Source organism: Protomyces lactucae-debilis, assembly GCF_002105105.1.
Source record: "Protomyces lactucae-debilis strain 12-1054 chromosome Unknown BCR37scaffold_6, whole genome shotgun sequence".
NCBI classification, from domain to species: Eukaryota; Fungi; Ascomycota; class Taphrinomycetes; order Taphrinales; family Protomycetaceae; genus Protomyces; species Protomyces lactucae-debilis.
The window spans coordinates 426,838-451,469 of record NW_024467998.1 but is presented as its reverse complement, the minus strand read 5'-3'; the positions used below and the strand labels follow the sequence as shown (position 1 = coordinate 451,469).

At 51.6% G+C, this 24,632-nt stretch overlaps 15 protein-coding genes across 15 annotated transcripts; 9 read left to right on the top strand and 6 right to left on the bottom strand.

Moving 5' to 3' along the window:
- Positions 1 to 2: 2 nt before the first annotated feature.
- BCR37DRAFT_267135 (uncharacterized protein) lies at positions 3 to 862 on the bottom strand. Its single transcript, XM_040866760.1, has one exon. The coding sequence runs from the start codon at positions 686 to 688 to the stop codon at positions 134 to 136; it is 555 nt and encodes a 184-aa protein (XP_040726460.1). The 5' UTR covers positions 689 to 862; the 3' UTR covers positions 3 to 133.
- Positions 863 to 1,944: 1,082 nt separating this feature from the next.
- BCR37DRAFT_378465 (uncharacterized protein) lies at positions 1,945 to 4,388 on the top strand. Its single transcript, XM_040869049.1, has one exon. It carries the CDS (start codon positions 2,342 to 2,344, stop codon positions 4,319 to 4,321), a length of 1,980 nt encoding a protein of 659 aa, XP_040726459.1. The 5' UTR covers positions 1,945 to 2,341; the 3' UTR covers positions 4,322 to 4,388.
- A 72-nt stretch (positions 4,389 to 4,460) lies between these two features.
- BCR37DRAFT_378461 (mitochondrial aspartate aminotransferas-like protein) lies at positions 4,461 to 5,909 on the top strand. Its single transcript, XM_040869048.1, has 3 exons — positions 4,461 to 4,496; positions 4,541 to 5,158; positions 5,200 to 5,909. Exons 2-3 carry the CDS (start codon positions 4,544 to 4,546, stop codon positions 5,848 to 5,850), a joined length of 1,266 nt encoding a protein of 421 aa, XP_040726458.1. The 5' UTR covers positions 4,461 to 4,496; positions 4,541 to 4,543; the 3' UTR covers positions 5,851 to 5,909.
- BCR37DRAFT_269596 (uncharacterized protein) lies at positions 5,689 to 7,708 on the bottom strand. The gene is made up of 2 exons (XM_040866767.1): positions 6,310 to 7,708; positions 5,689 to 6,238 (listed from the first exon to the last, which is right to left on the bottom strand). Exons 1-2 carry the CDS (start codon positions 7,445 to 7,447, stop codon positions 6,063 to 6,065), a joined length of 1,314 nt encoding a protein of 437 aa, XP_040726457.1. The 5' UTR covers positions 7,448 to 7,708; the 3' UTR covers positions 5,689 to 6,062.
- Positions 7,528 to 8,543, bottom strand: BCR37DRAFT_267140 (PAPA-1-like conserved region-domain-containing protein). Its single transcript, XM_040866761.1, has one exon. The coding sequence runs from the start codon at positions 8,436 to 8,438 to the stop codon at positions 7,608 to 7,610; it is 831 nt and encodes a 276-aa protein (XP_040726456.1). The 5' UTR covers positions 8,439 to 8,543; the 3' UTR covers positions 7,528 to 7,607.
- Positions 8,544 to 9,067: 524 nt separating this feature from the next.
- Positions 9,068 to 9,757, top strand: BCR37DRAFT_338989 (uncharacterized protein; the record flags this gene model as incomplete). The annotated part of the gene is made up of 1 exon (XM_040867318.1): positions 9,068 to 9,757. A coding segment is annotated over one exon (690 nt), but the record flags the coding sequence as incomplete, so codon positions are not given.
- A 653-nt stretch (positions 9,758 to 10,410) lies between these two features.
- BCR37DRAFT_402312 (HIT-like protein) lies at positions 10,411 to 10,996 on the top strand (the record flags this gene model as incomplete). The annotated part of the gene is made up of 4 exons (XM_040871903.1): positions 10,411 to 10,460; positions 10,507 to 10,703; positions 10,791 to 10,898; positions 10,941 to 10,996. The coding sequence occupies 4 exons, from the start codon at positions 10,411 to 10,413 to the stop codon at positions 10,994 to 10,996; spliced, it is 411 nt and encodes a 136-aa protein (XP_040726454.1).
- A 282-nt stretch (positions 10,997 to 11,278) lies between these two features.
- Positions 11,279 to 13,599, top strand: BCR37DRAFT_345644 (VID27 cytoplasmic protein-domain-containing protein; the record flags this gene model as incomplete). Its single annotated transcript, XM_040867632.1, has 2 exons — positions 11,279 to 11,439; positions 11,481 to 13,599. The coding sequence occupies 2 exons, from the start codon at positions 11,279 to 11,281 to the stop codon at positions 13,597 to 13,599; spliced, it is 2,280 nt and encodes a 759-aa protein (XP_040726453.1).
- A 2,465-nt stretch (positions 13,600 to 16,064) lies between these two features.
- On the top strand, positions 16,065 to 16,469 carry BCR37DRAFT_386591 (uncharacterized protein; the record flags this gene model as incomplete). The annotated part of the gene is made up of 1 exon (XM_040870457.1): positions 16,065 to 16,469. One exon carries the CDS (start codon positions 16,065 to 16,067, stop codon positions 16,467 to 16,469), a length of 405 nt encoding a protein of 134 aa, XP_040726452.1.
- Positions 16,470 to 16,811: 342 nt separating this feature from the next.
- BCR37DRAFT_378455 (uncharacterized protein) lies at positions 16,812 to 18,261 on the top strand. Its single transcript, XM_040869047.1, has one exon. The coding sequence runs from the start codon at positions 16,923 to 16,925 to the stop codon at positions 18,204 to 18,206; it is 1,284 nt and encodes a 427-aa protein (XP_040726451.1). The 5' UTR covers positions 16,812 to 16,922; the 3' UTR covers positions 18,207 to 18,261.
- Positions 18,262 to 18,297: 36 nt separating this feature from the next.
- On the bottom strand, positions 18,298 to 18,986 carry BCR37DRAFT_345760 (Gar1/Naf1 RNA binding region-domain-containing protein; the record flags this gene model as incomplete). Its single annotated transcript, XM_040867638.1, has 2 exons — positions 18,298 to 18,842; positions 18,905 to 18,986. The coding sequence occupies 2 exons, from the start codon at positions 18,984 to 18,986 to the stop codon at positions 18,298 to 18,300; spliced, it is 627 nt and encodes a 208-aa protein (XP_040726450.1).
- Positions 18,987 to 18,997: 11 nt separating this feature from the next.
- BCR37DRAFT_378452 (uncharacterized protein) lies at positions 18,998 to 20,464 on the bottom strand. The gene has a single exon (XM_040869046.1). It carries the CDS (start codon positions 20,411 to 20,413, stop codon positions 19,103 to 19,105), a length of 1,311 nt encoding a protein of 436 aa, XP_040726449.1. The 5' UTR covers positions 20,414 to 20,464; the 3' UTR covers positions 18,998 to 19,102.
- A 72-nt stretch (positions 20,465 to 20,536) lies between these two features.
- On the top strand, positions 20,537 to 22,496 carry BCR37DRAFT_378451 (DnaJ and TPR domain-containing protein). Its single transcript, XM_040869045.1, has 2 exons — positions 20,537 to 22,396; positions 22,444 to 22,496. The coding sequence occupies exon 1, from the start codon at positions 20,617 to 20,619 to the stop codon at positions 22,165 to 22,167; it is 1,551 nt and encodes a 516-aa protein (XP_040726448.1). The 5' UTR covers positions 20,537 to 20,616; the 3' UTR covers positions 22,168 to 22,396; positions 22,444 to 22,496.
- BCR37DRAFT_345379 (uncharacterized protein) lies at positions 22,452 to 23,195 on the top strand (the record flags this gene model as incomplete). The annotated part of the gene is made up of 3 exons (XM_040867621.1): positions 22,452 to 22,500; positions 22,546 to 22,647; positions 22,702 to 23,195. Coding segments are annotated over 3 exons (645 nt in total), but the record flags the coding sequence as incomplete, so codon positions are not given.
- A 182-nt stretch (positions 23,196 to 23,377) lies between these two features.
- BCR37DRAFT_386586 (uncharacterized protein) lies at positions 23,378 to 24,271 on the bottom strand (the record flags this gene model as incomplete). The annotated part of the gene is made up of 1 exon (XM_040870456.1): positions 23,378 to 24,271. One exon carries the CDS (start codon positions 24,269 to 24,271, stop codon positions 23,378 to 23,380), a length of 894 nt encoding a protein of 297 aa, XP_040726446.1.
- Between the last annotated feature and the right edge of the window lie 361 nt (positions 24,272 to 24,632).

Sequence of the window (24,632 nt, the reverse complement as noted above, 5' to 3'; positions counted from 1 at the left end):
CCAAAGAGAGGCTACAAAGTCTACTATTGTCTTCCAGCGGGCAAATCTCTTTCAATAACATCCGTCACTAAATGATCACCAGGACTGCTTTTTGCAGCGTACGTTTTCTTTGACGGCCGGATCCGATATTTTGTCAAAGGAGAGAGTGGTGTCGCCGTGCTGGCCCGAGTCGGCCGCCGGGGGGAGATCGATAACTTGGTGTTCGGCTGGCAACAAGTTCTTCAGTCTTCTCTGAACGGCGACCAATGCCGACCATACCGCAATCATACGTCGTTCCGTCAGATCGCTTGAATTGCACCTTGTCAGACGTACGAGCACGCCAAATTACAACCGCACCGGTGGGAATTGTGCAGGTACCGGCTCCATCGTCCCAAAGGGGAAAATAGAAGATTTTCCCATGTTCCCGGCGACTCCAGCTGATGGGAAACGTACTTGCGCCAGCATCTTTGACTTTGGGTTGAAGGCATAAATCATTGGATTTGGCGACTAGATTCAAGAGGAGAGTTGCATCCGACGCAAATTCATGAGGAAGCGAGTCTATAGTGAGGCTCTCGCACCACTTCTTTCCGCTTGACTTATTTGAGAGGGCGATAGTTCGCCGCGCAATGATCGCGATTTGCATGCCCTCATGGCTAAGAGCTTCATGCAGTGCGCAGCTCAGCAGTAAAAGTATCCAAATCAACCCCATCTGACAAATTGGTGAGCTTTTGATTGGAAGGACCTAGGATCGTCCACAGGGGACTCTGCCTCAGCGCAGGTGGGCGTAGTAGACGTCGGTGAAGAGCATGGCTAAAGTTGACGCGTCACCCTTGATTGTCTCTTTGCTTCCATCTGTCGGACGCCTCACGCCTGCACTGAAGTCCCTGACAACGACGCAACCTTGCCCCTTACCACTATACGCTCTTGGCGCCAGCATCGAGCCCATTTCCCACTAGAACAGGAATCCATAGTCCCGTGCATGACAGCACTGGATTCGGATGAATGGGATGTCGAGAGGAGCGCGAGCTGCATCGTATACGAGTCGGCCATCAAAGCTCAGTAGTCTGACTCTCTAAGCCGCTCCTGTCGGTCTCGGGCTGGGTCGTTTCCAGCAGCTGCATAATTGCAAACATAAGCTCTAAGGGCGCTCTTAACATCAATTTCAGCGTCAGCTGCAAAAGATCTTGGCATGACATATGCGAATTGGGGCCAGTCGTATGTGGCTGAGCAGAAGCATTCATGAGTCGCGCCGGTCTCCATCTTGACCCTTGTGTTCTTCATCTAGCACGCTCCTGATCCTCTGCGACTTCATTCAAGGCAAAAAGCGCAGGAGAGTCCAGGGAGAGCCACAGCGTGACATTCGAAGCATCTTGATGGAGTCGTATGTTCATCTCTCTTGGAGACCTTTGTCAATATGGTGACTCAGTGGTGAGGACCTGAAGCAAACTTTCGCGCATGCCTCGTAAACTTGCCAGGGCACTTGTCAGGGAGGAGATTCGAGATCTGCACTTGCTCCTTGATTGCTTGAGCCTCTGAAGTCTGAACATTTCGAAAGTAGCTGTTGACGACAAACGGCCGATACGACCACGCAGTAAGAGAGCCGACGTTTTGAGTCTTTTGACATTCTATCCGAATATCAATGGACATGGAGAGTGTTCCCTAGTCGAAAGCGCATCAAAAGCGGATATGATTTCAGCAGTCGTTGAAGACTTCTCGACAAGCTGCTCAAATGCAAGGCGGTTTGGCCGTGCGGGCTAGTCCCGTTCCATTTGTTGATCAGGCCCATAGCATAGTAAGTATTAAGACAAGAGTATGTCCTCTCGGCCGTGTCGTACCTTAAAAGAGAGCTCTAGCTCCAGCTATACGTTGTTTAGTAGTAGTGACGAAATCAAAGCACGAGGCGGCGACAATCTATGAGCGCGACAAGGTTCAGACACAACTTATCTTCACCAAGCGCTCGTTACGCATACAACAATGCCAGGAAAAAAGAAGAAGGAACGGAAGCCGCCGCCTGGTGCTCGCAAAGGGAAGAAGACTACCCCGATCGGCAAAGGGAACAAGCATCGTGATGCGCATACAGGTACACTCCCAATAAGACAGCGCGGCCATTCCTGTCGTCATCTATATGGCATGCTGACACGCGCCTGTAGACTCGCCTGCACACTCAAGTCGAGTGCAAAGGACTGGAGTGCAGCAGAAATCATTTACACTGATAGATGAGGCGTTGGATTCTAGCAGACTGGGCTCTAAGCGGCTCTGGAAGGGCGCAGCGGCAACGTCTAAGCTACGGCATTCGCCTATCGTGTTCATCAGGGCAGAGGAGGTATATGATCCTGGAAAGCTGCTCAGAGATCAGATTGCAATGCGTGTTTTGGCCGAACCATCACTGCCTGATGCAACTATGTCTCTGGAGCTCAAAATTCCAGTCGATGAGAGTAAGGAGCAGCTTGCAGATCAACTCCTAGCAACACTTCATGGAGATGTGCCTGTTGCTGTCGATTCTCAAGGTCAGCCGGAGCATTTGGCAACACCTCTACTGCAGAATGAGCCTATCGTGGAGAAACCTGCTGTTGAAGTCAATAACGAGCTGATGAACCCAGCAATTGAAGGCGTGTCTCTTGAGGAGGCCACCGAGGTCGAGACTGATGAAAGCCTCGTTCCGGATGTCACATCGCTCAATAATCCCAACCGCACAGTGGACGCGGCCACAACCTCTCCGCCGGTTGATATGGACGCACTCCTTGATTCTATGGCAGTAGACGACGAGCTTGATGATCAGGCTTCAGACGTTGCAAATCAAATGGATGAAGAGGATGAAGAAATCACGTCTGATGATTTTCAAACAGCATCGAGCGACGAGGAACTGGATGAAGAAGTGTCTTTCTTTGTAGACACGGAGGGAGACACGACTTTTGCATCTACAGAGATGCCTACGACTTCAACTCGACCGCTAAATATGACAGCTGCATCCACACCCGTCGGTATGGAACACAGTGGAATATCTACACCATGGGCCCGCACAATTGATGACCCCGTCTTGGTAGAAGTGAACGAAACAACTACGACAGCCAGACCGTATTCAGGACATGCCTTTGCAGAGACCCAATCGCGCGGCAAACGCGGCGGGCAAAGGAAACGGGAAAGACAGCAAGCCGCGCAGGAACAACTGCGTATGGATGAAGCTTATGCCATCCACCTCGATTATATGGAGAATTCGCGCTGGAGAGAAGATGAAGATGCGGCAGAAGATGACGAGGACGAAGCGCCTTTGCTGGCACAGATGCTGGCGGGACTCGGTCCAGCCAATGCCTTTGGCAATACGGCTATGGACAGCGATGAAGAAGACGACGAGGATAATCAAGAGGATTCGCTGGACGAAGACGAGCTTGAAGCTCCTCTTGATGCAGAAGAGAACATGTTTACGCTCAACTACAACAAGTCTTCGCGCAATCGTTACAATGATTTTGCCAGCGATGCGCTCTTCCATGACGATTTTAATGTTTACGACTACAACTCTGCAGGAGAAGATGATGCCGAGTCCTTGCCAGACTTGCCGGCCTCTGGCGCTCGTCGGCGGGACCTGAATCAATTCGTGCAAGACATGGATTTGTCGGACGAAGAACTTGAAGCAACACTCATTGCGCAATGGAAAGCTGACAAGGCTTCCAAGAAGTCCAGGAAACGAGATCGTCAACAGCAGCATGCCGAAGGACTGGTTGGAAAGCGCGCAAAGCGTGCACGCGCTGCACATGCTGCCAATGCTGGTCATGGCTCTTTGAGTGAGTACCACACAATCATCAAGCATTTCGTCTCACACGCGGATTATGTGGGCGTGGAGCAGTTGCCTTTGCCTGCAATGGACCGCTCTATTCGCCGAGCTGTTCACATTATTGCCCAGCACGGATATAATCTGCAGACAAAGAGTCAAGGCAGCGGAAAGCGACGCTATCCTGTGTTGTACAAAACGAAGCACTCCTCGTCTGCCAAGAATCTGCCGGATGCCGTCTTTATCGAGGAAGTCATGGTACAAGCACAAAAGACTATTGGCTACACAAGCAGCACCAAGCGTCGCGATCCAATGCAGATCAAGACGAAGGGCAAGGGCAAGATTCCTGGCGGCGGCGGTATCAGCAGAGCAGCGGGGGCGGGCGCTGGTAAACTGCGCGATGGTGATATTGTTGGTGTGGATGCACCTGAGATTGCCCTGTCGAATCGTGGTCGTGCCATGCTCGAGAAGCTCGGCTGGAGTCATGGAACGGGCCTTGGCGTTGTCGGCAATATCGGTATCTCTATACCACTGACAGCGACAGTCAAGAATACACGAGTGGGATTGGGTACGTAGATGAAGAGACTATTGTATTGTATATATGCCCAGCAGCCCAGGTGTAGAAGCAGGTAGATGTTCAGATGGCTTTCTCGCTGACATAAGCTCACGTGCGAGACGTCACCACCGCGATCGTGCCGACGAGATTGAACCGACAGCACGGCCTTCAGGTCACATCCATCGATACAGCTTCGTGAGTGCCATTGCTTGCCTCACAAAGGTCCCGCTGACAATCAGATCATGTTGAGGACTATTCAGAGCAGGACTGCCACATCAGCACTTCGTCTGCGTTGTGCATCCACATGGGCGCACGTCAAGATGGGACCCCCAGACCCCATTCTCGGCGTGTCTGAGGCATTCAAGGCGGACACAAATCCTAAAAAGATCAACCTGGGTGTGGGTGCATACCGTGATGATAAGGGTAAGCCTTACGTGCTGCCATCTGTGCTCAAAGCCGAACGCAAGATTATGGAGCAGCAACTCGACAAGGAGTACGCCGGCATTACTGGTGTTCCAGCCTTCACGAAGCACGCTGCTGTCCTCGCATACGGTGCTGACTCAGCTGCCATCAAGGATGGTCGTGTAGCCATCACACAGTCCATTTCGGGTACGGGAGCATTGCGATTCGGTGGACAGTTCCTTGCACGTTGGTTCCCAAACAAGACCATTTACTTGCCAACACCATCATGGGGCAACCACACGCCCATTTTCAAGGACTCGGGTCTTGAAGTGAAGCAATACCGTTACTACGACAAAGAAACCATTTCACTCGATATCAATGCTATGCTCGAGGACATCAAGAACATGCCTGCAGGCTCGATTGTCTTGCTCCACGCTTGTGCACACAACCCTACTGTATGCCTACCTTTTTTCATAAAATTCAAGCTAATCACCAGGGTGTCGATCCGACCAAGGAGCAGTGGCACCAGATCTCTGACGTCGTCAAGGAGAAGGGTCACTTCCCCTTCTTCGACATGGCCTACCAAGGTTTCGCCTCCGGCGATACCGTGAAGGACGCCTACGCTCTGCGTTATTTCGTGGAGCAAGGCCACCAGCTCTGTCTCGCGCAGTCCTTTGCCAAGAACATGGGCTTGTACGGAGAGCGTATTGGTGCATTCAGCATTCTCTGTGCTGATGCTGAGGAGCAAAAGCGTGTGGAGTCGCAGCTCAAGATCGTTGTGCGACCCATGATCTCCAACCCACCTATTCATGGTGCACGTATTGTGTCTGAGGTGTTGGGTGACGCACAGCTCAACAAGCAGTGGTTGGGTGAGGTCAAGGGAATGGCTGACCGTATCATTGATATGCGGCAGGCACTCAAGACCAAGCTCGAGGGACTCGGTACAGACAGGGACTGGTCGTCGATCGTCAAGCAGATTGGCATGTTTTCCTTCACCGGATTGACTAAGCCGCAGTGTGAGTACCTTGCCAAGCACCACTCGATCTACATGACGATGGATGGACGTATTTCCATGGCTGGTCTCAACACCAAAAACCTTGACCATTTTGCACAAGGTGTTGCTGATGCCGTCAAGCAGGTCAAGTAGACATAGGGATAATAAAAGAAGTGTACCCTCAAGATTGTTGTAATTACTGCGGACCCTCTTCATCGCTGAGTATATCGTCTTGCTCATTGCCAACAGTCACATCTCCTAGATCAATTGCTTCGTCGTCGCTCGCTGTGACTGACGTCTCTTCATCGCTCATCACGCCAAAATTGTCCTCGTCTTGTTCTCCAGGCAAGCCAATCATCTCGCCGCTATCCAGACTGGTGCCAGCATCCGCTAAGGACGATTCTGTGTAGCTCATGGATGGATTGCTTTCGAGTGATGACTGGCGCTGCAGGTCCAGCCTGCCATTTCCAGTACGACTTCCATGATGATGATGACTTGTGCTCTTCCTGTGAAGCCGTGTTGGCAAAATAGGCGATTTCTGCTCGATAGAGGGTGAGAGTGATGGGCGTGACTCCATCACGCAGCAGACTTGAAGCGCACGCGAGTCTTTGCCAAGGACTTCCGCTACTTGAAGGTGTTGACGGAATTGCTGCCATGCAGCAAGATCACGAATGAGAAATCCAATGAGCATACTTGGATCAATCTCAGACAGATCCATCCGACGAACACGGCGTGTATGTGCACTATCGCGTTCTTCCTGAGAGTAGACTGCATTCTCGCCAATGAAGGGTAATGCAGGTCTTGGAAAATGAGGATCGAGGAAGAAGACTGCCTGACCTTGCTTGGCGAAGAAGTAGTGTGCCGAGGCCGGACGACCGCCAGCGATCCCAGCAAACTGTTCGAGTGAGAACAAGCTGAGCAGGGTTGAATGGTATCGCGGATTAATCTTGTCATGGCCAAGGCGCGACGGGACCAAGATGAGTACCGGCTTGAAGGGCGGATCTGGGTCAGGTACCAAATCGAACTCTCCGTCTTGGTCTGCTGCGGAAGCATGGGCTAGTTTGAGTACCTCTTCAGCGTAGATAGAACCACCTTGCTCGTCTGCAAGATAAACTGCCAACTGCGATGAACGTTGATTCTGATTAAGCGCTTTGATGCACTGACTTGCTGCTTGTGGGCCAAACCACTGTCCTGCAGGCTTATCACAAGCGGCAGCGCCATGTTCCATGAACCGATGAATGGAGAATGGCGCGCGCTCGTCGTCAGCAAAGAGTCGTAAGATCCGGGACTCGCCTTGTACATCGTCACCTCGCCGCCAGCTGCGCGATAAGTGCAGCGTCAGAAGAGCATTGGCAAGAAGTGTCTGCGCTGAGCGCACCATGCAGCCAAACCCTGTGTCCGCCGTGAACCCATCCTGACTAATCCTACCAGCCATTGAGCGGAATGTACTACTGCCAAACTCGCTAGGAGATGCTTGTGCCTGTCCAATGTTCTTTGGGATCTTTGGGAAGCCTGATCGATAGGTGAACCACAACCGCGCTTCTACATCATTGAGAAATCCGCGCGGCCAAGGAATGGTCTGAGAGCGCTCTGTAAGTCCAGTCTCGTTCGACGAAGCAGGCGCCGGGGCAGAACTGTGGTAGATTTGACCAAGACAAGCGATCGGCTCATGTGGGGTGTCATTAGCGGGTTCAGGATCATAGAGGTAGCGTTGAATGCCGCGATTGATGGCGCGATGGAGGCTGTCCATGCAGCTCGGCCTCGAGCTCCTGCGCCTGAGCCAGGATGATGCGCGACCGTCAGCGCTCGAGGGTGAAGAGAGCTGCTTGAGAGTCGACGCGGCGAATTTGAATTGAACTCCGCAAGTTTGAGGAGACGAGAGCAGCTGAGGCTTATCCTAGAGCTACGGACTATGAAGCCTTCTCTCCTACAGCAACAGGAGCGGGCCCAAAGAGCGATACCGTCATGGGATGCCCCAGTGCCTCTGACGGGAGAGAAACTGTCGAACCCTCCTTGTTGCTTACATAGCGAACCATACCACGCGGCAACGGTCTTGTCGCCCTCACTGTTGGCGCCATCTCATCGTCATCGTCCAGTGCTTCGTTCACTGACGCCTTGTAGACAGCGCCACGCGCCTTTGTAGCCTGTTTGTTGAGCAGACGGTTGATTGTCTCTTGCTTCTCCTCCTCAAGCTTCTTTTCATTCTGATTCTTGCGCTTGCGTGCATTCTCCGACTTGCGCAGCGCCGCTTCCTCTGCAGTCAAAACAGGCTTCACTGTCTCTCTTCCCGTAGGCAGCGACCAAAGTCCAGCAGATTGTTCTCCACTCTCCAATGCAGCATCACGCGCTTTTTGACGCTTCGTCTTTTTGGACTTATCAATCATGGGTTTCATCATTGTCCTGAGGATATCCTCTTCATCCTCGTCTGGATCATCATAGTCTGACGCGCCTTGGAGGTCTGGCTCATCCTCTAGCATTTCTTCGTCAAGCTCTGGTTCTTCTTCGTCAAGCGAGTCTGCCTCGGACAATTCGGAGGTATCGTCGCCATCAAGGTCAAGAACATCTGCTGCAGGCCGCGCTGCTGCTTTGGCTGCTGGCGGCGGAGCGGCCGGTGCGTTTGGTGCGCTAGGCTGTCTCAAGATGACGCGCTTCACCTTGTACTGTACTGGCGGTTCGGGCTCCTCTTCATTCTCAGAAGATGAAAAGTCGATTTGACGTTTGTTGCGTTTCCGTGTCTCCATAGCTTCTGGGCTGATGAGCTCTTGTCTTGAAACGAAGAGAGGGATGGTCTGGATCTAGATGTCGTCGTGGTTCTTTCGTCGACATTCGAGCAGCACAAATACACAACACGGAGCGACGCGCTGCAGCTACCATCTATCCATGCCTGTAGAGCTATAAGATATCAAAAGGAGCCTCCGACACCAGACATATAAGACGGCGTGCCTGGTGTATGGACAGCGAAAGCGACCCGCCGGTCGACACTGAGAAAGACTTTTATGCGCGCCTGGACGCGCTGCTGGACAGCTCCCTGTGTCCAGACGACCCAAAGGCCTGGCTCAAGCAAATCATACACACTCTGGCTCATCATGGCGCGGAATATTTGGAGAGCGACAAGGACGTGGAAGCGTGTTGTGATCGCATCTTGGATAGCAAGACCTTTCATACGCATCAAGAGGACTTGTGCGCAGCCCTGGTCTCGACGCCGATTGACATTGATCGGCCCGGCGAGTCATATATTACGCTCTATCTATTGCTGCTCTACGGTCAAGGGCATCCGAGAACATTCAAGCTCATGAAGCGTGCTGGCAGTATTCCCAGCATCATTGGTGCTGCTCGTCATTTCGTTCTCGAAAGCGTTCGATTCCCGAGGCTCGCGATTGCTGTGCTGTATGAACTTTGTCGGATGCAAAAGCTCTCCCGGACAGATCTTGCTAGCTTCGACCAAGAGGCGATCTGGTTCCTGATGCGCTATGTCGAATTCGGTCGCGACGAGGAAGACCCTTTCTCATACAAATGCATCAAGCTGCTCGTCGCTCTCAATGAACAGTACATGGTCTCTTCTCTTCCACAGACACAACAGCCATTTCCCCGATCGCCGTCAAACACGTCGCTGGCTCTGGCCGATAATGCATCTCAAGACCCACAAGAGAATTGCATCATCAAGGTCCTTTCTATGCATGGCCCGCGTTTCAAGTGCTTTGGCGAGAATCTTATCCGTCTTTTGAACAGAGAGCGCGATCCATCTGTTCAGTTATTGATCCTCAAGGTGCTCTTTCTTTTGTTCACCAACGAGGCCACATATGAATATTTCTTTACCAACGACCTGCATGTACTGGTTGATGTCTTTATCAGAGAACTGTATGACTTACCACTTGAGTCAGAAGCCCTGCGACATACTTACCTCCGAGTGCTGCACCCACTGTTAATTAATTCACAACTTTGTGAGCCACCGCACTATAAGGCCACGGAGCTCGTCAAGCTATTGACATCACTCAACGTCGAATGCAGTCATTTCGGACCTGTTGGAGCAACAACTGTACGATTGCTAGCAAGATGTCTGACAGTCCCTTGGTTACTACCACCAAGGAAACGGCGGCTTCGATTGCCAAAGCCACCGTCATTTCCTGAGCGGAAACGGTCTCTCGTCAATACGATACTAGGATTCAACTTGGGCTCACCCACAGAACCTGAGCATGAGCTTGAACTCTCTTCTTCATCTGCCTCGATCCGCTCCTTCGATTCCGTCACGTCAGTCGCAAAAGTCAAACCACCGCCACCGCTTCGCAAGAGCCTGGCACCGTTAGTCGAGGGCAAAACAGCACTGCCATTATTGACGACAACAACCAACGGTAAAAGACCGCCGCCACCTCCCGTACCGGATGTGAAACCATTTCAGGCGGATAAGCATAAGCCTCAGGTTCCTGAGCGTCGTCGAACACCGGCAGGTAGTATAGCGTCGAGTATGTCAACGACGCCGACACGTGGCGATGAGGAGAGGATGCATGATATGGCGACTGCTGAAAAGGAGATGGATCTCATCAAGGAGCTGGAGAGGCTGCAGACGTAGCGAGGATAGTGAGTAGTTATTCCTCGGTCTGTTGGGCTCCATCTGAAATTGCCGTCCCCCACACTTCAACTGATCCACCTCACGGAACGAGCTCTAAAACCATACGTGCACTGCCCAACAGCCAAGCAGTGTTCTCGACATCAAGCATGAGTTGTTTGTTTTGCCGAATAGTCAAGGGAGAGATCCCATCCTTCAAGCACGTCTCACCAAGCTGGAATTCGGTACGCCTGCTGACAGAATAGATTGATTGAGACTGCCAAGACCCTGGCCTTTCTTGACGTTGGCCCATTGAACAAGGGACATGCACTCGTCATTCCAAAGGAGCATGCAGAAAAGATGCACGAGCTGAGTGACGCAAGTCTTGCAGACTTACTGCCAGTCGCCAAGAAGGTCGCACTTGCAGTCGGCTCAGAGAACTACAATATCCTCCAAAACAACGGTATGCCTATCTACTGACTGTCTATCTCTCACAGACACTGTTGATACTCTGGTCGAAAACATTGAGAAAACTTGCTGATCACTACAGGTGCTGAAGCCCATCAAGAAGTCGGCCATGTCCACTTCCACATCATTCCAAAGAAGAGCATCAAGGATGAAAGTGAAGGGCTCGTCGTTGGATGGCCTGCTACAAAGGGTGAGTTTCCTCTGTGCTCCTTCGCAGGCTTCTAATAATCAGGTGACATGGGCGAGCTCAAGGCTTACGCGGAGGAGCTTAGGGCAAAGATTGAGTGACTCGCTGGACCCCATCTTTAGACTGCTTGTAGGATGCTACGAGCGAATCTATCTAGTCAGAGGCTCGCCATACTGCTGTGTGACTTATCCGAGAACTTCGCTCGCTCTTCCATCGAATGTCCACATGTACAGTGCTGCACCTTGATAGAGCCCTGAGACTATAAGTCATTGCCGGGCCAATGGAACTTCGTACAGTGGAAGTGGTAAATGCAGAGGAGGCCTTTCCTGAATTGCTGTTCCCTGCGCAAAGACATAAACAGCGTAGCACCTACACAACAACCCATGTTCGCACTCAGGAGCTTGAGCAAGAAGCTCTTTGGCACAGATACAAAGCTAGAGATATGTACCATTGCAGCGGGCCAGCTCTATCTCGTCAGACCCGGCGGTATCAAGGGCTTTACAGAATGCATCTTTAAGGATGCGCAAGCAACAATCAGGCGCACGTAAGTCTTGTCGCTGGTCTAGCGCATCAAGTTAACCATAGCAACACGCCCTATCACTACCAGCTCGTGATTGAGCGCGCGTTTGAGGAGGGCGAGGAAGATCTTGAAGAGGATGGACTAGGCGACGACGACCGCGACCTCAAATCATACCTACTCGATGAGAGTATTCGATTCTGTACGAGTGATAAGGACGGCTGTACAATATTCCAATGGCGCGACGTCGATGGGGATATGGGCGACTCATATACGTTTGTCTGTGATCCCTCAACCAAACCAGAAGAAGCGGCTACCTTTGAACTGGTCGCTGTGCAGTGTCTATACGAGCGCAAGTACCGCAAATCATACGAGGAAGCGACTGAGGAAGAGTTGGAAGAATTCCGCCTTGACTCCGTAGCCAGCCCAGTCACATCACTGCCTACGTCGCCAGGAGAGACCAAACAGACATTTCGGACGCTCGAGACCTCGCCGTCCAAGAACAAGCAGCTCGCCTCAACACCAGCTGCAGTGAGTGCACCTTCAAATGCAACTGAGGAACTCGTAACTGTGCAAGCAGAGCTGCATCTATTTGATGCTTCAGCTGCAGTCTTTGTCCTTCAGCATGAACTCGTCACGGCAACAGTCTCTGAAACTGGCAAGTGGGAGTATTGGCTCAGTATTCGGGATGCACTCGAAGCGGAAGGCAAGCTCTGGCTCGGTCAACCCATGGAGGCCGAAATGAATCCTGTCTTCAACTACGAGCAGCTTTGCTTCATTTGGAATTACTACGACGATGACTCCAATGCCTTTTCGTGGCTGCTCAAATTTAAAGATGCCAAGGAGCTCGAGAAATTTCAGGAGGGAGTGATGCGTGCACTATGGGAGCATCTCAATGAACTCCGATGGGGAAAGCAAAAAGATGACGAACGGGCTTACTTGATGTCTCTGCAAGAGGAAGATGAGGAGATGGAGCAGTTCGAGGAAGAAGAGGAAGCTGGGGAGTCCGAGGACGAGCAAGACGCGCCTGTACCGGCATATTATGACGAAGATGAGGAAGAAGATGAAGTTCCCGAAATGACGGGACAAGGGGAAAATTCACAACTGGCTGTCGGATACAAGCATGATCGCTCGTTCGTTGTTCGCGGCGACAAGATTGGCGTCTTTCGGCATACTGATGACAATAAGCTTGAGTTTGCGACCAGCATCAACAAGGTCCAAAAGCTCAAGGGTGCCAAGTTCAATCCTAGCAAGGTGATGCTGCACAATGAAGACACCAACATGATCTTGCAAGACCCGAATGACTCTCAGCACCTGTTCAAGATGGATCTCGAGTACGGCAAGGTTGTCGAGGAGTGGAAAGTACATGATGACGTTCCTCTACACACATTTACTGCTGCATTCAAATACGCCGGCATGACGAGTGAACAGACTCTTGTTGGTCTTTCAAAGACTGGCCTGTACCGAATTGATCCGCGTCTCGCCGGCACAAAGCTTGTTGACTCTGAATACAAGCAGTACAAGTCGGCCAACGACTTTTCTGCAGCTGCAACCACTGAAGCTGGCCACATTGCGGTCGCTTCAGCCAAAGGTGATATTCGCTTGTACGACAGACTCGGCATCAATGCGAAGACTGCTTTGCCACCCATGTCTGCGCCAATCATTGGCATGGATGTCTCTGCTGATGGGAAATGGGTCTTGGCAACGACCAAGACGTACATTCTGCTGATTGACACGACGATTCAAGAAGGAAAGAATGCCGGCAGCTCGGGCTTCACAAAGTCCTTTGGTAAGGATAGCAAGCCTCGGCCGCGCATCTTGCAACTTGAGCCTGAGCACGTTGCCATGATGCAAGGCAAGCTTTCATTTACGCCTGCCAAATTCAACGCTGGTGTTGATACAAAGGAAACATCCATCGTCACTTCCACAGGTCCCTTTGTCATTTCATGGACACTCAACCAGGTCGTCAACAAGAGTCAAGCGCACAAGTACCGCATTCGCAAATATGCCGAAGAAGTCAAGGCCGACAACTTCAAATTTGGCAGTGACAAGAATGTCATTGTTGCGCTGCCCAATGATGTGAGCATGGTTAGCCGGCGATCATTGAAGAACCCAACAAGGGAATCATTAAGTACACCAGTACGCCAGCTCAGATCACGTTCCAGTATTGTCAATTCTCCGTACTGAAGAGAACATGCTCCACGACTTCAAGGTTTCTCACTTCGCAAAATAGCGAATGTGTGGAACGGCAAGAAGCGAAAGTTACTCTACGATCACATGAACCATAGATTCTAATTTCTATCTCAGCATCATGTGGCCACTGTTGCCTTTGGCGCTGATTGTGTAGAGTCGGTAGACCCCGGCATCATGCGGATCCCTCGATATACTGGCCACTAGCCAGGACGGCTGGCGGTTGGGGCCATTTGTAATCTTGGCTGGTAGTCTAGGGAGTCAGAACAAACAACCATCATTCATCGACTGCATGCGCAGTTGCAGGCCCAGCAACACCACTGCTTTCTTGCTATAGATTAGTAATACCCAATCGACTGCAGCTCGTGGAGATCAAACCGAGTCAGCACCTGCTAGCACATTGGTACGGGGTTCAGACGTCTCAGCGCTCACTAGTACGCTGATACTATGCCACACACTACTGCCGCCTCTCGAGCCACTAGAAATGAGCTGGATTTGCTTAGAAGCTATCTACGGGAGCAAGGGGCTTTCGTGCAACCCTCTGCCAGCGAGACTTGTGCTCCATGCTTGTTTGTCAAGAAACAAGACGGTTCTTTACGTCTATGCGTTAACTACCGCGGCCTCAACGCAATCACTGTCAAGCAGAAAGCCCCTCTGCCGCCCGTCAATGAGATGCTCCTTCAATTACACGGCGCCAAAATCTTTACCAAGCTGGATCTGCGCGGAGCTGAGGATTTGCGCGTAAGTGCAGGTGACGAGTGGAAGACGGCCTTTGCCACACATCTGGGGCGCTTTGAGTCTAAAGTCATGCCATATGGCTTATGCATCGCGCCAACGATCTATCAAAGCATGATGAACAGAATCATGAAAGAGCTAATAAACGTGTCAGTTGTCGTGTATCTCGACCACCTCCTCATCTACTCTCGAGATGTCAATGAACACGAGAATCATGTCGAGGCAGTGCTTCGAATTCTGGATGACAATGCCTTGCATGTCAATAGCCAGGGGACCACATTCTCCGAAGCTTCTGTTGAGTTTTTGGGCTTCAAGGTGAGTGGCGAGGGTCTGTCAATAGACAAGCCCAAAATTCCTGTCATCACTCGCTGGCCTGTACCTCTGACTCGCCAGGATGTTCAGGTCTTTTTTGATTTTGTGAACTTTTACCGTCGTTTCATCAAGGACTACAGTGTCATTGTCAAGCCATTGAACAAGTTGCTTGCTGACGAAACGGCCAAGTTCAAGTGGACCGCAGAGGAAGACACAGCAATGAAGCAGCTGAAGCTGGCATTTATGAAGGCACCAAGTATGTTGTTCTTCGACCAAACGAAGCAGATATTCGTGGAGGTCGAAGCATCTGACTCTGCTATGAGCACAGCATTATTGCAGTATGGCGAAGATAAGCTGCTGCATCCCATCGCCTTTCGAAACAAGAATTTTACTGCGGCAGAATATGGCTATGATGTGCATGATAAAGAGCTGCTCGCCATTATCAGAGCATTGGAAGAATGGCGTCCATACCTGGAGGAAGCTGGAGGCATAATCACCATTTGGTCAGACTATCGCAACATGGAAGTGTTTACTACTAAAGAAAAGCCTATCACCAGACGTCACGAAAGATGGCACGAGAAGCTGTCCCAGTACAGCTTTCGCATACACTCTCGCGAAGGTAAGCTCCTTGCCAAAGACGACATCTTACCACGAGTACGGGCATTGCGACTCGGCGAAAGAGATTGCAATTCTATTATTCAGACCTTTCTCGACCGTGATCAGCAGGCCTGAATGCTGCCGGGCAGTGTCGAGTACTCGTGCGACGACGATGGTCATGGCGTGGTGAAGATTAGGTTCACCCAGCCAGCCTGGAGAACAGCTTTTTTCTTCATCATCAAGCTGTTTCAGGCCGGAGACATGCAGAAGACCCCCTTTTCTGTTGCAACCAATGCTGAAGTATAGTCGTCTTCTTGTATTCTCAAACCTTTTCTAACATGACTTTGGCTACTATCAAGAGGTCCGACACATTGCTCCTGATCATGATCCATGAATGAGACGGTCCATTCGCTCTATAATTGGTACTTGTTTCGTAATGCTCTAGATCACTAGACGTTCGAAATTGAAAATTCAGGGGTTGCCTAAGAGCATTGAACTTTGGCGCGGACGAATGGCGACACTGACACGACATTTCTTGACCTCTCTCCTTGAAAAGACGCTTCGCGCAAACGAAAGCATTGGCTTTCTAGGTCACTGCATAGGGAGCATGGTCGCTCTAGTGGCCAGATTTATTCATAGCAAGCGTCGTATCAAAAGCGATAAGTCAGGAGAGGCCGGCTGCCAGCAAGTGGACACGTCCACCTCTCTGACCTGTTCCCACCCGTCTGCTCCAGCTGAAAGCATCAAAGTATATACCAAGGTAAGCATGCCCCAGCCTTGCATAATCAGCGCACTAACACGCTATCTCCAGGTGCACTATGCGCGCCATTTGTGTGATCAGCTCTATTGTCATGTTGGCAACGCCTTCGACAATCCCCAGGACCACGGAGAAGTGCTTGGGCGCTGTGCCAATCGACGGCACGAATGATCTTGTTGACATCGCACAGCACAGCATGTTTTGTCCTTCAGGGAGCTTGCAGATTACAGGCACGGTTCTCAAGCTGGATATCAAAAAGTGCCAACCCGGCACTCTTGTTGAATTCAAGCCAGAGCCACGCGAATGCTGGGTCATATTCCGCGATGATCCACTTAAGAAGGTTTTCTGGTATTGTGCCTCAAAAGGTTCGAAGACACGCCTCTGCAAAAAGCATTCCTGCTACTTTCGTGTCGTCGAGGACGGAGCCTACAAGGATGGACGCGTGCACGCTGAGAACTGCAAATGAAGTAGATGCCCATGTGTGGCAGACTTTTGATGCCCTTCTAGCATACTTCCCGTAGCAATCAATTCCAATGAGCCGCAAGGCTTAGCAAGTCTGAGATGGGCTGACCCGAGACTGAAGCGGAGAAGCTTAAGCTGTGAGAATTGAGCTTTGAAGACTGTGTCAGACTGTCAGTAGCAGGATAGGAGCGGCATATCACTGCATAGAGAGCTGATTTACCGGATGCCGAGCCTGACAGTGAAGGCCGGATGCCGTGGCCGCTATCTGCTATCTGTTATCTCTTGTGTGTCGGGAAGTGGAGCGAAAAGGACAAATCTCAAATCTCAAATCTCAAATCTCACTTCTGGCGGCAGTCAGATCAACAAGCACAGAGCAGCCAGCGCCAGAGAGATACAAGCATGCATCCTGTCGTCGCCCCTCAGTGCTAGTCATCTCCTCTTCTCCATTCAATACAATATGCCACCCAAGATACCAGTACAGGCGCTGGACGCTGCTCAACAAAAGGAGGCCGCCCAGCACCTGACAAAGACCACCAATACCCTCATTCTGGACTATCTCCTATGGCTGTCTGCTAAGACTGTCCTTCATGAAGCACGCGGCCATCATCTGCGACAACCGCGGCCTGTTTCTAAAGGCAGGCGCCTGGTAGGCCTGGTGGATGGCTTGATTCTCTCTTTTGAACACAGCGCACAACCCAGGCTCCCCTCACAGAAGCTAACGGAACGACTGCATCTCTCTGCACTCGTCATCTTGTACGTGTATCGAGATGCATATCGTCTGTCCCGTGGAACGCGCGAGACACATGAACGACGCCGGGAAATCACGCGTCATCGTACGCGTCAATATCTCAACGCGCGACGTGTCGAGCACTGTCTATCTGGCCTCGCGTCACCTGCTCAAGCTGCTCGTTTCTCTTCTGAACCCAGTCACTGCCCGCGTGCTATCAGACAGGAAGCTGCTACTCTCTTTGGCTTGAACCCCGAGCTCGACCTGACGCACAAGGATTTGGCTGGGAAACCGCCCATGCTCTTTGAAGCCCTTGAAGGGTTCATGATGGTCTCTGCTGAGCAATTTCGCAGCCAGAGAACAACACCTGCTGCCATGTGGACGGATATGGCGAGTGACTTTATGCTTTTTGCGTGTCTCGAGGCATACCTCGTGTATGGCGCGACTGGTATGGGTATGCTCAATGCTTGTTTCGCTTGGGGTCGGAATGGAGAGACTGGCTCTGATGCATTGAATGGCCTCTTGAAACCACGTTCGATCCAAGTGCCTCATTTCGCTTTACTGGAGCAAGGCCAAGCAGCCAGATTGGCATTACTCGTTGCAAATCTCCCCTTGGAGGGCGCCTCCCCATCCGATCCAGTCTTGTTGGAACACATGCTGGAAATTGCAAAGGAAAAGTTGTATCCGGATTTCAGGGATCAGGTGCTTTCCTACCTTCATGCAGTCTTGTCATCGATGAGTGAACCGGATCTCAGCGCGTACGGTGCAGCTAGTGCGGAAAACAATATTCAAGCGCCAATACTCTCCAAGAGCGTCTTGACAGCACCTGGAGAGATTCTTATAAGCCATGATAGGGAGGCAGAGGACCGTCATGCGGACCTTGAGCGTGAGCCTCGCATGACAGCCACCCAAGCAGAGCAAAACATGGGCGCTTATTATGGTCAACATGGCAAGAAGCGTGATGCGCCTGCTGGAGGTGCAGAGAGCAACAAGAAGACACGCGTCTATGTGTAGCCCATCGAAATCAGCTTGTCGTAGAGATTGAGAAATCAAAAAATATACAAGTCTCATCGATTGAAAAGGATGATGGTCGGGTCATGTTCTTTTAGTACCCACCACGACCTCTAGGAGTGAATCCACCCCGTCCTCGCGGCGCTCCACGACCTCTTGGTGTGAAACCACCACGACCGCCAGGAGCCCCGCCAAATCCGCCACGGCCACCACCTCTACCGCCGCCAAACGACGATCCACCACGGGGTGCACCACGCCCGCCGCGCGCACCACCACGAGGTGCACCACGACCAGCAAACCCACCTCGCGCACCTCCACGTCCAGGCTTCTTGACGCCTGCGATCTTGGGTTGTGGTAGGAAACGCTCGATTGGGAGGAGCTTGTCACCGCCGATAAAGCACTTGTCGCCTTCCTTGAACGACGTCGCTTGAATACCTTCTTGTGGCTTGACTGTAAAGTAAACTTGATTCATCGGCCCTAGGATCTCATCGACTTTGCCGATTGGTGATTTATTGGCAAGGAAGATGGGAGCATTGAAGTAAGGGATTTTGGTGTGCGTGGATGAAAAGACAAGGTCACCTTCTGAAGGGTGCATGAATGTACCGAGCTCGAGGACTTGGTCAGGGATCGCATTACGGTCTGTTTGTAGGATTAGCACGTTGATGCCAATGGTTGAGAGAGAAGCATACCGGCAAAACCACCGCCTCCGCCAAATCCACCACGACTGCCACCACGGCCGCCGCCACCCCTTGAGAAGCCTCCACGTCCACCTCTGAAGGACATGCTTGCTTTATAATTTATAATGTAAGAGAGGCTGCTGCTGGTGTGGTGTCTTTTCTCTTTCCGAAATTCATAATTCTCACGGCAGCACCAGGGGGAAATACTCTACATTACTCTAGTCAGGTACTTACAGGCGACGGGACAGTCTGAGCAGTGGTAGTGGCAACTGCAGCAGCAGCAGGAGTAGAAGGAGTAGTCAGCACAGGCGCACGCACAGGAACCGGTCCAGGCTGCCGCACAAACAAATCCTTTGCAAGCGGCGAAACCTCTGGATGCGGCAAGACGTGATCGCGCGTCGACAAGACAGCCTGATCTGCAGTCGGTGGGAGAGAACCTGAATAACTTGCTGCATAACGCGGTATCAGATATCCTGTGCGTCTTCGTTTGTGCTCGGCCAATATACCGGCTGAGAGACCTTGTTTTAGAATTGCACCGGCAAAATACTGCTGCAGCTGCTGAGCCAGCGTTTGTTCTTGTGCTGGTATCGGCGTAAAGGGATTCTCCGTGAAGCGCGCAGTTTGTAGGGATGCAAGTTGTGCAAGGATCAGTGACGGATCCGCTTCTGGTTCATATGCAGTAATGAGTGCTTCATCGAATTCTGTCGTGCTGGTCTGTGTCTGTTGCACACCAGCCATAAACTCGTCGGATACTTCTTGCGCCTCTTGAGAAGCAGCGTGTCTCGCGCGCCGTCTGCTGACGCGTAAGGGCAGCAAGTCTTGCTCAGCAAGCACGGCCCCACTGCTATCAATCGTCAATTGTTTTCCAGCAAAGGGATCAGTCTGCTTGACTACCTTGACCACTGGCATTGCCTTTGTGCTAACCGACAAGATGGATTGTTTCTGCGGTGCTTGTTGGCTTGTATGTAGATCCATCAACAAGCCCGTCTCTGATGCTGGTGTCGGTACAATGCGCGTCATATGGACACCTTGCGGCAATTCCACATCCAGTGCCGGTTCACCTGGTAGTCGACGAGCAACAGAGGAAAAGAGCGGACCAGCAAGACTCGTCAACATGAGTGCTTGCTTTTCACCAACAGGACGTGCCGGTAGATCGACCCCTGCTGCTTCTTCTTCTTCCTCCTCTGCAGCTGGGTCGTGTTTGACCTTTATGATAGAGCGTGCTTGCTCTGCATGGATAATGTGCTTGACGCGCGCATACGTCTCTGCAACGGCTCTTCGCTCCGTCGCGCTTGTAATGTATCCATAAATACTCGCAACACTCGCATCAAAGCTTTTGCCAGCCATCGATAAGCTCGAGAGGCTCTCGTCGTGCAGCTGTTGCCGCAGCGAGGAAGATGAATCCTGTGTATGGTCGAGGATGCGCGTGCCCTGTGGCAGTAGGTCGAGTAGCTGTTGAAGCTGATTTAGCTGTGCTTGTACCTCTGCACTGATGACTACAGATGGCTGTTCGCCTCTCCTACGCTTTGTCATGGCCAGTGTTTGTAGTAGTCTTTGCTTGAGACTGTAGCTACTCGCTGGTCTTGTTGCTGTTTGTTGCTGCTCCCGTGCGATTTGGAAATTGACCAGCGTGGCCACTTGACTCGCACTCTGCACCAGCTACACCCCATCCTACATCAGCTCCACAACGAGACAAGGCCTCTGGCAACCATTACTGGCACCTGGGCCACATCCAGATGCACCTCTCCTGGCTCAATGCTCTCTTCCTAGCGCTCCTAGCAAACCCTTCAGCCCTCATCGCAGCACAAGGCGATGAACCTGTGCAGGCGACACTCGACAAGGCAGATAGTCTCCTTGCACGCGGCAAAACCGCAGATGCCCTCACCGTCTATACCGCAGCCATTGATAAGGACCCACAAAACTACCTGACGTATTTCAAACGCGCAACCGCATACCTTGCTCTCAACAGGCATTCTGCTGCGCTGGGCGATTTCGCAAAAGTCCTACAAGTGAAGCCAGGTTTCAAGTCTGCCTTGACGCAAGTTGCAAAAGTCAAGGCATCCTTGGGACAATGGGATGCAGCGGCAGATGCATTTGCGAAAGTAGAAGGGGATGTAGCCAAGACGATGCTCGCATCGTTGAAGGACGCAAAGCGCGCCGCAGAGGAAGCGGAGGTGCTGCGAAAGAAGGGCGATGCAGCAGGGTGTTTGGTGGCTGTTGAAAAGGCGATTGACGTGGCGTCTGCTTCGTCGCAGTTGCGCTACCTCAAAGCGCAGTGCAGTGTGATGGCTGGACACTTGGAGGAAGCTATTGCTGATCTTGTCTTTGCAGGCAAGGTCAATCCAAGTGACGCGCAGGTACAGCTCCTCTCATCGGCATTGTTCATGTTTGCATTGAACGATCCTGGTCGTGCCATTCAGCAACTCAAGGCATGTCTCCACTACGACCCAGATGCCAAGGCGTGCAAAAAGTCATTCAGACAATTCAAGGCATTGCAGAAGCAAGTGGATGCACTCGACAAGGCTATTGCGGCAGGTAGTTGGATTACGGCAAAGAAGCTCATCAAGGGTACCGCGGAAAAACAAGGTGTGCTGGCTGCAACTGACGAGCAAGTTGCGCAACTCACGACGGAGGGGTTGTTGAGTGCTGCTCTCAAGATGGATCTACCCCTTGCCATCAAGGAAAGGGCGTGTGAGGCCTTTACAGAGACCAAAGAAGCGACGGCCATGGAACACTGTGATGCAGTGCTCGCCCAGCATGATACATCCCTCACGGCGCTGCGCTGCAAGGCCGAACTTTTGCTGCGTGCTGAGAACTATGACGGGGCCATTGACTTGTTGAACAAGGCAAACGAGCATGGTGGACGGGAAGACGACAAGGTTCAGCAGGCGATGCAAAAAGCGCAAAAGCTGCTGAGACAGAGCAAACAAAAGGATTACTACAAAGTCTTGGAAGTTCCCCGTGATGCTACCAAGAAGGAGATCAAAAAGGCGTATCGCCGGCTGTCCAAGATCTGGCACCCTGACAAGTACCATGGTGATTTGAGCAAAGCTGAGCAAACTAAAAAGATTGAAGCCATCAATGAGGCGTATGAGGTGTTAACGGATGATGGCTTGAGGCAGCGCTTCGATAATGGCGATGATCCTAATGCACCACCTGACCAGGGACACAACCCATTCGCTCATCATGGCGGTGGTAGTCCATTTGGACAGCCCTTCTTCTTCCAGCAGGGCGGCGGTGGTGGTGGCAATCCATTTGGTGGCCAGCACTTTTCCTTCCAGTTTTGAGGCGACACTCATGTTCGCTCTCAGTCATGCCCGCAGTAGCCTTTTCAATTTTGATGAGCCCGTTTAGACAATTAGACTTATGAAACCACAAAGCTCTCATTGTGCCTGGTCCTGGTTGCTGCTACGTCACTAGCGACAAGAGTTGGAAAAACATGAAAACAGACACCAGGGATCCCCCTCCTCCACATCTATCCACGGCCAAGCAAGATGGCCCCCTCAAAGACAGCCAGTAAGACTAGCAGCCGCTCCTTTATCTTCATCACTGACACATTATAGAACAGGCAGAATCGAAATTGCTCGACTATGTCAACGACACGAAACACTTCTCCATGCGTATATCCGTCAACCAAAAAAGAACAAGGCCAATCTAACAATCAGTACGCAATTTACACATGGCAGACTACGTGACCCTTGTGAATGGCTTTTCAGGCGTCATGTCCATCTTCTCTTCCCTTCGATACTGTGCTTCCCCCGTTACCAGTATTCCAGCCGTTCAATTTGCTAGTCTGTCCACGACTGGGCATTACAGTACAGGCTACCTCTACGCTGCCATGCTTTGGATCGCACTCGGCACATTCGCTGATGTCATGGATGGCAAGATTGCAAGGATGCGTCACAAGTCATCGCTCGTTGGGCAAGAACTCGATTCCCTTGCTGATTTGGTTTCCTTTGGTGTTGCACCAGCAACTGTTGCATTTGCCATGGGCATGCAAACGGTCTTGGATCAAATCCTGCTCGGTGTGTTTGTCTTGTGTGGCTTGACGCGGCTTGCACGATTCAATGTGACGGTGGGGAGTATGAAGAAGGATGAAACGGGCAAGATTTCGAGTTTTGAGGGAACGCCCATTCCAACGTCGTTGCTACTCGTTCAAGTCATGGCATTTTGGACATTCAAGGGATGGGTGAGAGAGGCATTGCCTTTGGGCGTATGGAACGTGCTTGGTTTGGAAGTACACACGGCGACGTTGTTGTTTACGTTGCTGGGTGCTGCGATGGCTAGCAAGACACTCAAGATCCCAAAACTCTAAGTGTCAAGACGCCGGCCTCTCTCATACTGTTCAATGTTACTTGTATACACAGAATGAAAGAGAATGTCCTTTTTTTTTTAATATGATATGACTGTGAGAAGGTATGAAAGAGACAGGCGCCGAGCAGAGGATGTACAACGTGTATAGAAAAGAGCGCAAAAAAATCAACCCCGAGGCCAATCTCAATTGACAACGCGAAGGATCTTTCGCGAGTAATCCTGGTTATCCGCAAAACTCTCTGAAGAATCACGTCGCATGGCAAGACTTGTATCCAAGCGCGTATCAGCAAAACTACCACCGCCATTCCCTTGACGTGCCAAGGTGCCGCCCGCGGCAGGTTCAATGTGACGTTTGTATTCTTGTCCTGAGAAGAGGGAGCTTTCATCGCGTTGCTGCTTTCGCTTCCATAAAAAGATACCAGCGCCAATGGCAGCGAGCAGGGCAAGCACACCAACAATGATACCAGCAATCGCACCACCTGACAAGCCGCTGCTCTTTTGGCTGCTGTTGCTCGTTTGTGAAGAGGCGGAGGAGGAGGAAGAGCTCGAGGGCTGTGCAGTTGGTCGCGCGGTGACTGTTTGAACAACCGTCACGCCTTGTACCACAGCTGTTGTGATGGTGACAGGCGAACCCACTGTGGTCGAGGTACGCGCTTGTGTGACTGGCGTGGTGGGTTGACGAGATGCTGCTGCTCCGCCTACGGAAGAGATACCACCGCTCAGAGTCCCGCCACCGGTGAGAGTACCCGTCCCAGTCAGCGCAACGAGAAAGTAGCCTGAACCACCACAATTGTCACTTGGATAACCGACGCAAGCAATGTTACAGTTGGCACTGTCTGCTGAGGTGGAGGGTAAACTGTTGCCGCAATAACAGTGGTTGCCATCTGCCATGGCATACACGGCAAGACCGGCATCTCTGCAAAGGCCGAGACAGTAGCCTGCGGATTGATACTGGTAGGCACCTTGGTCTGTGAGGGATGAATCGAGCTTGTAACAGCTGGAGCTTGATTGGGCCTTGATTGTTGCCGGTGCCAGCGAGGCGAGGAAGGTCAGGAGGGGAAAGGATGTTGCGCGCATTGCTGGTGCTGTTGAAGTTGATCTTTAGAGCAGGGCCTTTCAATGAGAGTGTCTATCGAGAGGACGGTTGTCGTGTAGGGGTGTCGCGCGTCTAAAGAAAGAGAGAAGAGACGCCGGTTTGATCTGTTGATCTGTTGATGTGCGTGTGTGTTGGGGTGTTGTTTGCTGGGAGGGTAGGAAAAAAGAGAGGTTGTCGCGGTGTGATGGCGAGGGTGTAACGAGTGCAGATGGAGGACAGATGGGGGGAGGTGATGGTGCTGTGCTAGCTGGGCGAGAGAGGGTGTGTGTCTTGTTGGTGTTGGTGTTGGATGACTGGAGGAAGGAAAGAAAGAGGAGAGACAAGAGCGAGCGGGCGAGTTGG

Coding starts and splice junctions, on each gene's coding strand:
- BCR37DRAFT_267140 (XM_040866761.1), bottom strand. CDS start 8,438: ATGGAGACACGGAAACGCAACAAACGTCAAATCGACTTTTCATCTTCT.
- BCR37DRAFT_378465 (XM_040869049.1), top strand. CDS start 2,342: ATGCGTGTTTTGGCCGAACCATCACTGCCTGATGCAACTATGTCTCTG.
- BCR37DRAFT_378461 (XM_040869048.1), top strand. CDS start 4,544: ATGTTGAGGACTATTCAGAGCAGGACTGCCACATCAGCACTTCGTCTG. Junction 5,159..5,199: donor CTTGTGCACACAACCCTACT/GTATGCCTACCT, acceptor GCTAATCACCAG/GGTGTCGATCCGACCAAGGA.
- BCR37DRAFT_378455 (XM_040869047.1), top strand. CDS start 16,923: ATGCCACCCAAGATACCAGTACAGGCGCTGGACGCTGCTCAACAAAAG.
- BCR37DRAFT_378452 (XM_040869046.1), bottom strand. CDS start 20,413: ATGACAAAGCGTAGGAGAGGCGAACAGCCATCTGTAGTCATCAGTGCA.
- BCR37DRAFT_378451 (XM_040869045.1), top strand. CDS start 20,617: ATGCACCTCTCCTGGCTCAATGCTCTCTTCCTAGCGCTCCTAGCAAAC.
- BCR37DRAFT_267135 (XM_040866760.1), bottom strand. CDS start 688: ATGGGGTTGATTTGGATACTTTTACTGCTGAGCTGCGCACTGCATGAA.
- BCR37DRAFT_269596 (XM_040866767.1), bottom strand. CDS start 7,447: ATGGACAGCCTCCATCGCGCCATCAATCGCGGCATTCAACGCTACCTC. Junction 6,239..6,309: donor TCAAGTAGCGGAAGTCCTTG/GCAAAGACTCGC, acceptor CCCTCTATCGAG/CAGAAATCGCCTATTTTGCC.